The sequence below is a fragment of the Xiphophorus couchianus genome, chromosome 9, assembly GCF_001444195.1.
Source record: "Xiphophorus couchianus chromosome 9, X_couchianus-1.0, whole genome shotgun sequence".
NCBI lineage: Eukaryota > Metazoa > Chordata > Actinopteri > Cyprinodontiformes > Poeciliidae > Xiphophorus > Xiphophorus couchianus.
In genome coordinates this window covers 14,966,698-14,980,774 of record NC_040236.1, presented here as the reverse complement: position 1 = coordinate 14,980,774, position 14,077 = coordinate 14,966,698, and the positions used below count along the sequence as shown (strand labels likewise).

The 14,077-nt window shown below is 39.1% G+C and overlaps 1 protein-coding gene across 1 annotated transcript; it reads left to right on the top strand.

The window, feature by feature from the left end:
• The first annotated feature begins 810 nt into the window (after positions 1-810).
• Positions 811-13,589, top strand: lmx1a (LIM homeobox transcription factor 1, alpha). Its single transcript, XM_028026662.1, has 7 exons — positions 811-1,226; positions 8,071-8,291; positions 10,227-10,399; positions 10,713-10,790; positions 11,133-11,205; positions 11,410-11,586; positions 12,316-13,589. Exons 1-7 carry the CDS (start codon positions 1,048-1,050, stop codon positions 12,456-12,458), a joined length of 1,044 nt encoding a protein of 347 aa, XP_027882463.1. The 5' UTR covers positions 811-1,047; the 3' UTR covers positions 12,459-13,589.
• The last annotated feature ends 488 nt before the right edge of the window (positions 13,590-14,077 follow it).

The window sequence follows — 14,077 nt, the reverse complement described above, 5'->3', positions numbered from 1 at the left end:
GCCAAAACAATCAATTAAAACGCTTCGTGTTAGTTTGCAATAAAGCATGAACTTCAGATCTCCCATTATCTGCCACACACCTACAGATGTAGACAGCTTTATTGCCACCCCAAGTGGAACTGTAAATATTACTCATCTCACACTGAAATTTTTGAAATATCCAAGCTTTATTGAGTAGAAATAATAGTTTTTGTATTCAATATCGTATACAATACAATGTATTTTAAATTCAGAGTGGAGAAAGCAGTGAACTGCAGGGGGAGAGAAAGCGCCCGAAGGAGGAGGGGGAGACTTGGAAAGAGGTAAACTGCACCTGCACATGGAGGAAATACCCACAGCTCTCTGTTTCTTTCCTGTTCTCCGATAATAGGATAATTGATAGAGCAGCGCAGGCTTTTTACTGGATGGGTGTGGACGCTTGTAGAGGTCTCTGAGTGGAAGCCCCGAGGAGAAACTTTTGATGCGCGGCTCTGCTCTCAGCAGCAAGCCGCAGCAGCGGGATCCTGAGCGCCGGAGATGCTCTGACAAGACGTGGGACTTTGTGAATCAAAGTATTTATTTTTTTTTTCTTCCTTTAAGAGAAATTCGCATATCACAGGTAATGTGTGTCATTATAATGCTGTTGTAAGTTCTACCTCAGAGCATTAGTGGCAAAAGTTTATTGAAAGTGATGTATGTCTGATAAATTTCTTAAAAAGTAAAAAAAAAAAGAAATAAAGCAAAATAAACAAAATTTCTACCATATCATATCATTGGCTTAGAGAACGGTTATGTGAATATTTATTTATTTTATCGCAGTATTTCAAAAAATATTTCTTTTCAAGGCCATTAACATCTTGAAATTAGCAGACGTATGAGAGTATGAAATAAAATAAACGCAATTCTGCCGTTACGGAAATTTTATTGAATTCAAAGATTTTATCCAAGTGATGATTATTGGTGCATCAATTTGATTTCTTTTTTCTTCCTTTTTTTTTTTTTTCCAGATACGGTGATTTCGTTGTAAACCCGCTCATCAAAGGATCTCCCCCTCTGAACCCTGCAGGCATGGATCAGAAGGCAGTGTGCGCTGGATGCCACCGGCCGATCAGAGACAGGTTTCTCCTGAGGGTCAGTGATGGCCTCTGGCATGAGGAGTGCGTGCGGTGCGCGGCGTGCGGGGAGCCGCTCAGGAATTCCTGCTTTCTGCGGGACCGCAAACTTTTCTGCAGACGGGACTACGCTCAGTGAGTGCAGAAACTTCATATTTTCTTAGTTGAACTCTTTGAATGTAGAAAAAAACAACAACAAAAAAGTCATAATTTCCAACTTTACCAGATATCCATAACCAAAACCTAATTCTGATATTATCTTCAGTCCTCTAGTGTTTTTCGCTCCTACCATTCTCATTCAAATCAGATATATAACCTACTATAACTCATTGTACACGGATAATTACTTTTACTCAGTTTAAATCAATTTAATTTCCCACATTAGCATTCTAACTAATTTTGGGCGTCGACAAAAATCCATCAGAGTTTTCACGATGCAGAAAACGGTGTCAAATGTATTCTCAACTCCTTGAACTTCCTCCTGTTTTTGTTTCAAAAAATATTTTGATTGGAATTTTATTTCATAGATCATCACAAAAGTCGTCTGGGTGTTTCTGCCATTGTTCTTTGCAAACCAGCTCACCTTCTGCCATTTTGAATTTCTTTAAACATTAGTCTCTAAGCCTTTTCGTAGATTTAGGTCCAAACTTAGACCTTAGAATTGAGCCATTCTATTATACTTTTACTAAAACGAGTCCATTGTAGCTCTGACTTAATGATTAACTTTGCTGTTCTGGTCTGCCAAACTCCACCTCAAGTTTTGCACTGTTTTTATCCCTCCATCTTCACTTCTGAAATTTTTCCCTGCTGTTGACGAAGAAAAAACGTCCCAAGGGCATGATGCTGCCACCACCATTGATCACTGTAGGGATGTAGAATGTTGGTTTAAAAAGTCCAGGCTTGATCTGATTTAACCACAGCACCATGTTTTACACTTTTGCCCTGTCCCCTGCCTAGCAACCTCAAAGGGTTTGAATACTTGGCAGGAAACCGTGTACAATATTTTATAGCAAAATAGGATACCTATGAGTTACAGCAAGTTTGCAAGTGAAATGTTTTCCTTTGGTGCCCATTTACGTATTCATTATCCCAATATTAGTCCGACTTTCACAAAAGAGTCCTTGTCCACATCTTGACCTTGATGAAGAATGCATGTGTTGGTGTGTGTTTGCTTGTGTAACAGTAAGAAACAGAGGCTAAAGACTCAATGAAATAGTTTCCATTTTTGCAGAGTAATCAAATCTCCGTGGTTGAGTTTGCAAAGGTTTTAACTTTGCATCGTGACTTTAAAGAAAGTTGGCCTGGTGAGCTGAGAGAGCAAGGTGACTGCAGAGTGGGTGGCTGGGTGGGTGGAGAAGGGATGTAAGGAAACTATTGTTTATTGTACATCATGATCACAGACAACACATGCACAATAACACCATCGCACCTTCACGCACAACCAGGGGTATAGCTCAGCTGACACATTGTCAAAATGTGTTAAGATGTTGGGGGCCATTGGCGTGGCAACTGCAAGCGGGGGACAGCATATGGTCCCCTCCCCACCTCTCACACATCCCTAGAAAAAATGATCGTACTCTCTCCCATTTACTTGTCGTCACAGTCTTCCTTCAAGCTGCTCTCACCCAAACAAGAGGAAATGCACCCACCCAAAAGGTATTATTTTGCTCTAGTTTATCAAAGGGTCTTCCAACAAAAGTAGTACAGACAAATGTATGCCTCCTGCTATTACAATGAAATGTATATAAAAAAAATTAGCAATTTTTTGTAGGTTTAACACTACTATAATAAAATCTATATTTTAGACATAATTCTGTTTGAAATTCCAAATAGCTCCATGTGGTGAGTGGATATAACAGTTCAGAACCAAAGAGCAGTGCAAAGAGGTAATTAGTGGAGCAGAGCCATATGTCAGAAGGTCTGGTGCATCCCTTACAGAGAGACGGTGAGGATGGCGTGAACTTATTTTGGGGGACAGTGCGCTCCAGGAGCCCTGGCGATATGCGCAGCGGCATCTGGAAATCTCTTCCTGCAGCAGCCCCTGTGTTGAGCAATGGGACGAGGTCCAGTCAACCGTGAGATATCTGAGCTGATCAATTAGCAGGAGGCCTGGTGCCAAGGCTCCACCTCTGAAACCTCCTCCCCCCTGACCCTCACCACACCCCCAGCCTCCTGTCTGTGTGACACACATGGGCCCCGCTTTTGTCCTCGTTGAGTGTTTTAAAATGTGTGCCAGAATCAGCTCACCAGACAAACGGTGCCCCTTTCTTAGATGCGGTGCAAGTGTGATTTTTCCATACTGAGACAACATTTGTCTCTAACCACATGCTGAATCTTCTGTCTGGATCCGGCATGTTTTCTTCTGTGCTTGAGGAAGCAGCCAGAGTGTGTTAGGAGTCTGAAATGAGTTATAAGACAATGATAGTGTTTTCTGCAGTTGAAGTTCTTGTTCAGTCTGAAAACAAAAAAGAAAAAAAAATAAACAACAACAACTTTTTATTGTTTGTTTGCCTCTTTTTGATTACAGATATTAGCCAAATTACAGGCAGGTGAACATAATATAGAAAGCTTAAGCAAAATGTAAATAAACATGAAGCCAGCAGATTAATACGTTTATCTCACTTGAAAGAGATGAATAAAACTTTTTAAATTAAATAGTAATGAATAATAAATTAATGATGAACAATTAATATTCCTGTAATAATAGTAATTATATATGCATACACCTCTTTTAATAATTATAGGATTAAATTGTTTCTTTTTTGTGTATTTATTGCTGTCTTTTACCAGTTTTTTTTTTTAATTTAGGGATAGCATTTGGATATTACAGTTTGTATTCTTTTGACAGTATCACTCAAATAACTATATAAATAAATATAGTTTTAAATCATAAAGTGAAGTAAAAAAATGTAGATTTTCATTTATGTTTGGCTGTACCTTTAAAATTACAAATTGTGTTGTTCAAATTAAATAAATAGCTTTGATGTAATTTTGAAAAATGGTCATCAGAAATAACTTGACATATAACTGTACTGATTCAGAATTAAACATGATGGAATATTATTGACAACGTTGCTTTTGGAGTCTCACCAGGAACTGTATTAGGGCCTAAATTCTTCATACTGTCCAGAAAACAGTCAAAACAGTCATAAACCAGTAAAATGTAGAGCAAATGTGTTGGAAGATTTACTTTATAAAGTATCAACTTAAACTAGTTTGACATTTTATTCACAATTGAGTTTAAAATACTGTGAAAACCATACAAAATTTTCAAGCAATTAAAGAGTAAACTAAACTGAATGTAAACATTTATTGCTAAGCAAAATGAAACAGTATTACTGCTTTTAGAAAAAAATACCAATGAAATGGGTCACATGAAATGGAATGCTAAATGTAATTTTAAATAAATGCATAAACACATAGTGTCTTTAGTTAACATGTTTTTTTTTTCTATTACTAACTTGAAAGTTGGGATACACTCTAAATTGCAAAAATTACCCAGGAGTTTATGGTTTGAAAATTTCCTAATACAATATTTTTTGATTTGTGACTTATTTTAAACTTGAACATTTTTATTGGGTTTCGTTTTGGTTTTGAGAGACCATAATATTATAACTGATGGACCCAGGCTGAAACAGAGAGGGGATATCAACACATTTTTGAAGGTTTTGAACATGTAGTACTTGCTGGAGAAAATTAGTGTGAACAATATAATTGTACACACACTAAAAAAATGAAATACATCAATGAGTGTGTATATAGCAAGAATAACATTGCATTTACCTGCACTTGCACATGCCACATCCAACCAGCAATATGTTGCTCATGATGATCACTGATGAAATCTAGATGGTGTGAAGAACATGTGAACTTTTGATCGTTTGTCTTCTAATGGTTACATTTAAGAACCAGAAGATTAACTTAATTAAATTAGTCCTACATTTGTTCTCCTGACCAGCGTCAATGATTTGATACACTACATGCAACAAGCTGTCATATTATTTATTAAAATATAACTCCTGTCAGACAACAGGAGGTTTAGTTTGGTTGGACTGTCAGTATATAGATTACCTAAATGGCTCAGTGAGCATGTGGAGTGGACAGCAGATTGGTCTACAGATCTGCGACGTGACGGATGGTGCACTTGACCCGAAGATGCATATCTGATATGTGTCCTATGTTGCTGTGTGTGTTCAGCAGAGGATCCAGGTTAACCTGATCCAGAAACAGGATCTGTGCATGTCCAGCAGACCTGCAGTCTGTTTGCCCCACTGCCAAAGGTCAGCTCTGAGGTCATGGCAAGAACAGTGAGTGAGTGTAGAGTTTAGTTGTTTTTTTTGTTTGTTTGTTTTTTTCTTACACAGTGTGTTCACCTTAAATGTGCCCAATATTGGTTTGGAGGAGAATAATATTCTGCTGACTTATTTCTCTATAACCACCACGTCACTAATTGGTCTTAATCCAGCGTGACTGAGTGTTCCCGCTCTCCCGGCCGAGTCGCTGGGCCAATCATGTCAGCGGAAACTCTGAAATATTAAACATCTTGAGCTGCTGCCTAAGTATTTGAGATACTCTTGCCTTTGCATTACTGACTCTTAAAAGAACCAGGGCTAATAGGGCGAGCTGGACTAGGCCTGTAATGGAACGGCGATTCTCGAAACAAGAAATGATCTCCAAAACATTAATGCCCGCAGTTTGCTCTCTGCTGACATCTATCATTAGCATCACAGGGAGAGATCGGCTCAGTGTATCCCAGAGACCCGCAAACACTCCGGGTATTTCCTCAGCCACACTTCCTTTGATATATTTGGGTGATTCACCTCGTGTCACCACAGGAATGCGCATACCACAGATGGTATGTTGGCCATATTAAAGCCCACACCATCAACGCTGAGGGACATATGACTCTGACGGGTCAAGTAGGGCGACTGGTGAGTTTCTGGGGCTGGGATTCACCGTTTCCAGAGTGACATTAAGAGGTCTCAGCAATGTTTGCCTTTAGGATGTAGGAGCTCTAGACCACTCGACAGGGGTCCTTTATCATGAGTGTTTGTTTTGTCTTTATTTTTAGTCTGAGTTGGTTTGTGAATATTAAGGAAAATGTAAATTATAAATGTGTTCAATATTACATAAAAACATGTTTCTCTGGATATTTAAAGAAAAATAAGAGAACCTACGAAAATAAACTTTGCCAAAATTATTCATAAAACGTAATGTCTTTTTATGTGGTTGTGTTTAGCTTAATCTATTTGTCTGCATGGAAAGATATGTCGTGGGGGAAAAGCACGATATATTATCTTCTACTGTGAACAACAATAACATATACATTCACAAAAATCCTAGACAAAAAAGTTAAAACCAGATGCACTGCACAAAAAGACACACAACTTTTTCATCCCTCACTTTTTTATTTTAAATCCCTCTATATACTATATTTATAAAATTACTTGTACCTGCTAAAATGCCAAAATCATGCAACCTTTTTCATTTTTTTTTTTTTTTTACAAACACTGACATTACCATTTGCTTAAACAATTTAGGGAAGTCTAGATGATAATTTAATGACTTTCCAAATCGTTAATCTTTAGTAGGTGTATTCACAATCTAAGGGTTAGACAGAATGTCAAATGTATTTTAGAGCAACATCTCAGACACAGCAGGTCCTTGTGACATCATAAAAAAAATCAAAAGAAATTAGCCAACCCTTGAGTACAATTCCCAGATGCCTGAAGTCACTGCTTTCATCTGTTCAATGAGTAGTATGTAGAAACAAAAAAAATACAGGACTGTCCAGCCACACCATTAAGGAAAGAAATGCCTCTGTGTCCTTTAGATGAGATGAACATGTTTTGGTACCGAATGGGCTCAAAAACCAAAGAACACCAGCCTCACTGTAGCAGAATCGTGCTGTGGATTGTTTTTCTCCAGGATGGACTGAAACGCTTCACAAAATAGATTACACCATGAGGAAGGAACAGTATGTAGAAGTATTGAAGAATCATGTCAAGACATCAAGCAGGACGTTAAAACCTGTTTACAACATGAACGATGACTCTAAGCAAAATTATAAATTATACAAGATTATTGTTCTTTAGTAACTGTAGCAAATCTTGGGACATTAATCATTATTTTGTTATTTGCCATGCATTTTGCTTTATTTTCGGAAAATTACAACTAAAGAAACCAAAAGCACTTTGACCCTGTTTGCATTCTTTATTTTATGTATGAAGAAAGGTATAACACCCAATTCACTCTCCTTGTTGGGCAAGTGCAGTATTTTAGATGAACACAAAAAAAAAGGGGTAAAACTGTCACTTTCTCATGCCTCCTCACTGGCTGGTCTGGTGACCCAGTCAGGTCTGGAAACAAACGCCAGCTCCAGGATGATGACGCATCATCCTGCGTGACAGACCCAAAATGTGGCCGTGCCAACCGGAGGACAATGGTCCCGCTGCTCGGGGGCTGGCTCTGCCTTTGTCCGACTCTGGTTAAGCAGACTTAAAGATAATTCCACGGATAATTCTTGGGACCAGCGGCTCAGTCTCTCCCACCAGGAGACCTGATTCCCCCCCTCAGCCTGGAGCCATGGCCTGCCGAGAGCCTTTTCTCTCCAGCCCCCAGGAGCACGGCCTCGGACACAGCAGTCGGAGCCACGGCAACAGTCTCTCGGGTCTGAGCCCACCAGTTCTGGTTGCCAGGCGCTAAGATACACACCCGACACACTGAGGGTATGTGTCTAAACGGTTTGGGGTAGAAAGGGAAGGAGGAGGAAAGGGGAGAAGTCAGGCGCTGGTTGTGGTTTTGAGTGACAGCTAGACTCAGCAACATTCTCCAGGTCAAGAAAGTGTATTTTCTTCTCATAAAGTCCCATTTTACTGTGGCGTACAAAGTCCTTGAGAACCTAAAGCAAACATATGCATTATTCTAACAGCTACCGAGTGTCTGATATGTATGCCTACTTACACCTTCTTGTCTTCAGTCTGTTTGCAGTGCATTGTGGGGGCTGTGCGGAGGCCATCTCCCCTGCAGAGCTTGTGATGCGAGCCGGAGCCGCTGCTTTCCACCTGCGCTGCTTCACCTGCAAAGTTTGTTCCTGCCGCCTGCAGACTGGAGACCGCTGTGTCCTCAGGGAGGGACAGCTTCTGTGTGCCAGAGAGGACTACCATCAGTATCTGGCGAGTCCAGCATCTTCAGATACCGGTATACAACCTGAATGCTTTGATGCTGCTTTTCTTTCACTGACTTTAATGATATACGTGCTCTTTATTCTAACTTCGGGAGTTGTTTGCTCGAAATTGTGTAGCTCACTGAAGCAGGCAGTAGCTGACATAGCAGCCTTTTTGAAAAGCAGACTGCGAGATAATTTATTTAGGTCTACATGTGTAAGTATTAGAAATGTTTTATGTATGAATAGCACATGCATAAAGTCAATTATTTACATTTAAGAGATGCTTGCTTTAATTAATTATGCATTAACATTTTAAGATGAGAAATAAATCATCATTTAATAATTAAAATGCCGTTAGACCATTAGTATTGTTTCTGTTGCAATAATGAATACATTTTTTTTAAATAAATAGTAGATATAAGTATTTCTATTGATTATTGAGAAATATAAAAATTATTTAACAGAATCCCATTTTTCATATAATGTAAATAAAAACAGAAACATATTATTTTGTTTCCCACTGTCTTTAGAGCGATACCTGACTCATTTCCTGTCAAAAGCTTCTCAAAAGAAATGCACTGAAAAAATTGATGTGTATATGCATAATGCATTGTTAGATATGATGACAGATTAAAAAATATGTATTTTCTGTTGCAGATGATGTGATTTCAAAATAATCATACTACGTTTTCATGCAAAGTACATTAAATAAAAATGTGCAACTACTATTAAATCAGGAAATTCAGATTTAATCCTATGTGAATCAGACCTTGTTCAGATTAATTAGTTAATGTAAACTAAATGCTGTTGTCCAAAACCACAAAAGTTAGTTTTGAACAACAGTTACCTACTTTTGCTGAGTGTAACTAGACAAACAATTGGGTTTTGCTATTATTACCTGTTTTGAGCTCACTTAAAACAGGTCGGACACCCAAATTTGAAGAGAAGCACCCTACAGCATGATGCTATGTCACTATGAGCTTTGTTTGTTCAGAGTGATGACCAGTTTCAGTTTTTCACACATAAAATGTTTTTTCCCTATATATTTTGCATTTAGGGGAAAAGCTCATCTAGCAGAGCACCTTCTGCTACATATTTGCTGTGTCTCATATATGGCTGGTGGTAAACAGCAGACAGCTCTTCCTCTGATTTTTTTTCCCTATGCAATTACTTTCTTCTTGGCAACCTGCCATAATGGTCAGATTTCTAGAATGCACCACTGCTGGTTGTTCTGTCAGTGTAGATTTTCCCACCTGAGCTGCAGATCTCCACAACTCCATCACTTCTCTTGGCTGCTTCTCTGTTTAACTGCTTCCTCTCTCTCTCCGAATTTGGTTTTCAAATGACGGATTGAACAGCGCTCTGTAAGATGTTCTAACCTTAACGTACTGTTGTATAACCTCCCCTAGTTTGACGCTCCTTTAAAATGTTTTTTTGATTTCCCTAAGTTTGTCTTTTATTTTTTGTTCCCTAATTTGAACAAGCAGTTGTTCACACAGGTGGACGCACACAAAACTGGTCTCCATTTATCAATCGGGTGATTTCTGAAAGCAATTGGTTGCACTTGATGTGTATATGCATAATGCAAAATTTGTAAAATTTAAAATAACTCATCCTTTTTATTCCATCTAACAGTTATGCATCAGTTTGGATGGTTTAAGCAGGACATTAGAGTTGTCATAATTTTGACAAAAATGTGTAAAAATTATAGTGGAATGCTACTTTTGTATGGTAACATTGACAGTCCTTTGAGTATTTATTTATTTAAATTAAGCAAAACCTGTGAAATTCTGAATGAATTTCATTTGATTTGGACAGATCATCAGGATTAGATTCAATTAAAGCCTAAAATGTTCATCCAGGTGCATTATTTCTGCTCAACATATTAAATTACATACCTAGGTTTTGCTTGGTAAAATGTCTCCTAGGTCTAATCTCTGCATGTCTTCCCTATCACGTTGGCTCAGCAGGTAAAAGTGACGATGAAGAAGAGGAGGAATTGGGGCTGATTACGCAGAGGCGAGGCGGTGCAGATAATCCAGAAACCAAACGTCCCAAAAGACCTCGCACTATTCTGACCACCCAACAAAGACGCACCTTCAAGGCTTCCTTTGAGGTCTCATCAAAACCTTGCCGAAAGGTAACGTGCTTGTTCTTTGATTTTATACAGAGTGTGGACAAATGATTTCATCACAGCTCAGCTTATATCCTACAGATGACACAGTGGTTTTGTTTGTTTGTTTGTTTCATATTAGGATATTGCAAAGACACAAAGCAGATTTACCTAAAATAAATCTAAAAGCATTTCAAAATTAGCGTCATTATGATTTGACCTTTGTGAGAGCAAACAAACGTTTTAACCTTCAAATGCACAATTACCTTTCCTTTTGTTTTTTACTTTTCTAACCTTGCTTTATGTCTTTTTCTACTTCCCACCTGAATCTTAATCCAAGGTAAGGGAGACCTTGGCAGCAGAAACTGGCCTAAGTGTCCGGGTTGTGCAGGTCTGGTTCCAGAACCAGAGAGCTAAAGTAAGCACGCACACATACACACCTACACGCATATGCACATGCATACACAATCTCACATGCACATTTAATAAAAGCAGTCTTTCTGCACTGACTTTGTGAGCCAGAGTGGAAATCAGCCGAGTTATCTCCTTATACAGGAAGCTGATGACATCTTGCAGGGAGATCACTGGAGATTAGAGCTAATATTTCCTCACAAAGTGGACTCGTGTGGTTTCTCTCACTCAATGACAGATGTTCTTGACTTCACTGTTAATATTTTGCGACAGAGTCACATGACACAGAGCAAAACAGATTTTATTTTAATTTTTTTGCTATTTCATTTAATGGATGTTTGTTGTTTAGATGAAGAAATTGGCCAGAAGACAACAGCAGCAGGAGCAGCAACACACCCAGGAGCAGTGCGAACTCTCAACAGGTGAGTTCAGATATAATACTGTACAACTTATCAGTTGTGACTTTAATTACTCACAATTTAGATTAAGAGTCTGAGTAAAAACAACTGAATCATAGATAAAAAAAAAAAAAAGAGTACTTGTAACAAATTCACATCAATGTTAGCAGAAGAATCTTATCAATCAACTTTATGAAACAATTTCATAAAGTTTTCTGTGCTCTACAGTGCCCTCATGTGGCAGTTTAGGTTCAGAGACAAAGTGCATGGGGCCATCTTTTGCCCATGTTCAGCAGCAGCAGCAGATGGGGCTCACCACTCTGGAGCAGCAGGACTGGGACACAGACCCCTTCAGACAGGGCCTGACTCCACCCCAGATGCCAGGGGATCACATGCACCCTTACGGTAAAAGAACTCTGGAAATTAAACCCTGTTTTATTTCATGAAAAGCATTTTGTAATTTGACAAAGAAAAGTGAGAGTGCATTTATATCATCTTATAAATGTTAAAATTTAAGTTTGTTAAAATTTCACACATCAGTGATAAACCTAGAATTTGGAATCAAGTTACCTTCTGTTTTTTTTTAATTTAATTTATTTTTATTACCCTTATATCTCTTTCTTTTTTCTTTCTTTTTTTTAAATCTCAGAATGTGTATTGTCTCCCTGTTAAAAAAAACTGGATTATTTTTTGCAGCATGGCTGTTTTCCAAAAAGTTAGAGGGTTAGTGCTGAGCCAGGACAATGCATAAGCAACATAAGCCACTGCTTACGGCTTCCACATCAGCAGGAGCAGACAATTTCTCACATAGACAGGCTACTGGTATTAAGTCTCAAGGTTATAGTTACATTTGTGAAAATTGAGCGTATTCTTTTCAAAATGTAAAAAACAAAAAAGTACTTTTTGAAAACTTTAATTCACTTTGGGCACAAAAAAACTGACATGTGGAATTGGAATCATGAATTTCAACATGTATCAATGTGAACATGTCTTTTTAAATCATCATGGGTAAGACGTTTGCTTTGCATGACAAGCCTGGCAAAGTCATTTGTGCGACGGTCAGCTCTTGTAAGTGAAAGGTCAAATCTGAAGAGTCTACATGCACTAACCTAATGATAATTTGGATTTTCGCAGGTTTTCAAGACTTGTATGGGGAAATAGACAGGGAGTCTCTGTGCCATGTTGCTGACAACGACTGCCTCTCTCTGGCTGGATCGTCCCCACTCACTCCCATTGACTGCCTCTATTCCATGCAGGACTCATACTTCACCTCCTGAGGGTGGAGTTCAGGCTCAGGGAGAAGCTGCAATCCACTCTGGAAACACACTTTTATCTCCCCAGGCTAGTTAGGTCAACAAATGTAAAATTTCAGAAGTGGACATGGATACACTGCGATGCCATGTAATTTAACATATTCAATTCTTGGTAAACATTGTCACTTCGCTTCATTTAATACTTTCCATTTCCCATTTGCAGCACAATGTCTAGAAAGTGCATAAACCCTCCAAGCATGGTGCTGTTCCCCTCACTTTTCATGGTTAGACAGAAACCCCTTCTGTTCATGTACATAAATAACTTCGGAGTGTATTTGTATTTATTCTCACAATGTGTGTGTGTATACTGTTCAATCAAAATAATAAAAATACATCCAAGATACGCCAGATTTTTTTTTTAGAAGATTCTTTGGGTGACATGCAGGTGAGTCCATCCTCATCACCTATCAGTCCCATCTAAGTGATGGGTCAGTGGATCTTCTTCCCCTGGCCGTTGCATGGATCTGTAGATTGTAAATTGCGGAGCCTCCACAGCTGTATGGGTCAGCGGCAGGTAAGCATTGCATCCATGCCGTCTTCATCAACGGTCACATTGTGCTTCTTGCATTCTTCTGCCTTCTCCTTCTTCCAGTGGATGAGGGAAGAGGGTGGGGTGGTGGGACCACCCAGGCACTGTGCCCGACTGGAACGCTTCCAATCCTTTGGACGGGAGGCTGAGAAAACCCTCAGAATAGACGAGGCACCAGACAACGGAGGGGCTGAAAGCTGTGTCAGGAGAGAATGCCCAGCGTGACGTGAAGATACGAAGCCCAACTGTACGGATTGCCTCCTTGCCCCTGCCGTGAACCCTCTCCTGGACTTGTCTCACATTTCCCACTATGAAATCAGACCTCGCAGAGCAGAGAGCGCAAGTCATTGGTCAGGAACAATCTAAGTGTCTGTCAGCGGGGTGATCTGCTGCCAAGCAGAGAGCTGAAGAAGTGTGTAGCAGAGAATATCTTCGTGTGAGTCCCTTTGTGTCTGTATCTGCTCCAAGTATCTGCTGGCATTTGCATGAATCCAAGCTCATGTGCACGGAGGAGCAACACCGTTTGCTTTAAAGGCACATTATGAAGAGTTAACTGCTGTCTGTGTTTAAGAAGAACAAGAGAAAACAGCGTTTGTGAGAGCTTGAACAGACATGCATTAAATTCTACTAGCAGCAGGGGAGGGATTTAAAAAAATAAATAAATAAAATGTGATCATACAGTCACAGCAGGTAGCAATAACCTCATTATTACCATGATGGTAGCCAAACAGTTTCCTGTCAGCGGTTGGTTATTAATTGCACCCGTTGTGCCAGCTGCAGGCCACAAACCCTCTGTCTTTTAACTGGTATAATTGGCTTCATGCTGTTGTATCATCAAGACAGATACACACGCTTTCCTGAAGACATTACAAAGGCTTTTACCAGCCAACGGGAGGTTTGTCTAGTAATGGACAACAGCTCAAATGTACAACAAAAAGAATCTGTGCAGATCATAAATTGCAGAATCTGATTTTAAAGTAAACACAATGCAAACGCTGTGACTGTGACCCACTTTAGCTAAAACAGTTAATAATTGACCTACAAATAGACACTT

Excerpts from the sequence above, each read along its gene's own strand:
- lmx1a (XM_028026662.1), top strand. The coding sequence starts at position 1,048 with ATGGATCAGAAGGCAGTGTGCGCTGGATGCCACCGGCCGATCAGAGAC. Across the intron at positions 8,292-10,226 it reads TCCAGCATCTTCAGATACCG|CAGGTAAAAGTGACGATGAA; the intron begins GTATACAACCTG and ends ACGTTGGCTCAG. Across the intron at positions 10,400-10,712 it reads CATCAAAACCTTGCCGAAAG|GTAAGGGAGACCTTGGCAGC; the intron begins GTAACGTGCTTG and ends TCTTAATCCAAG.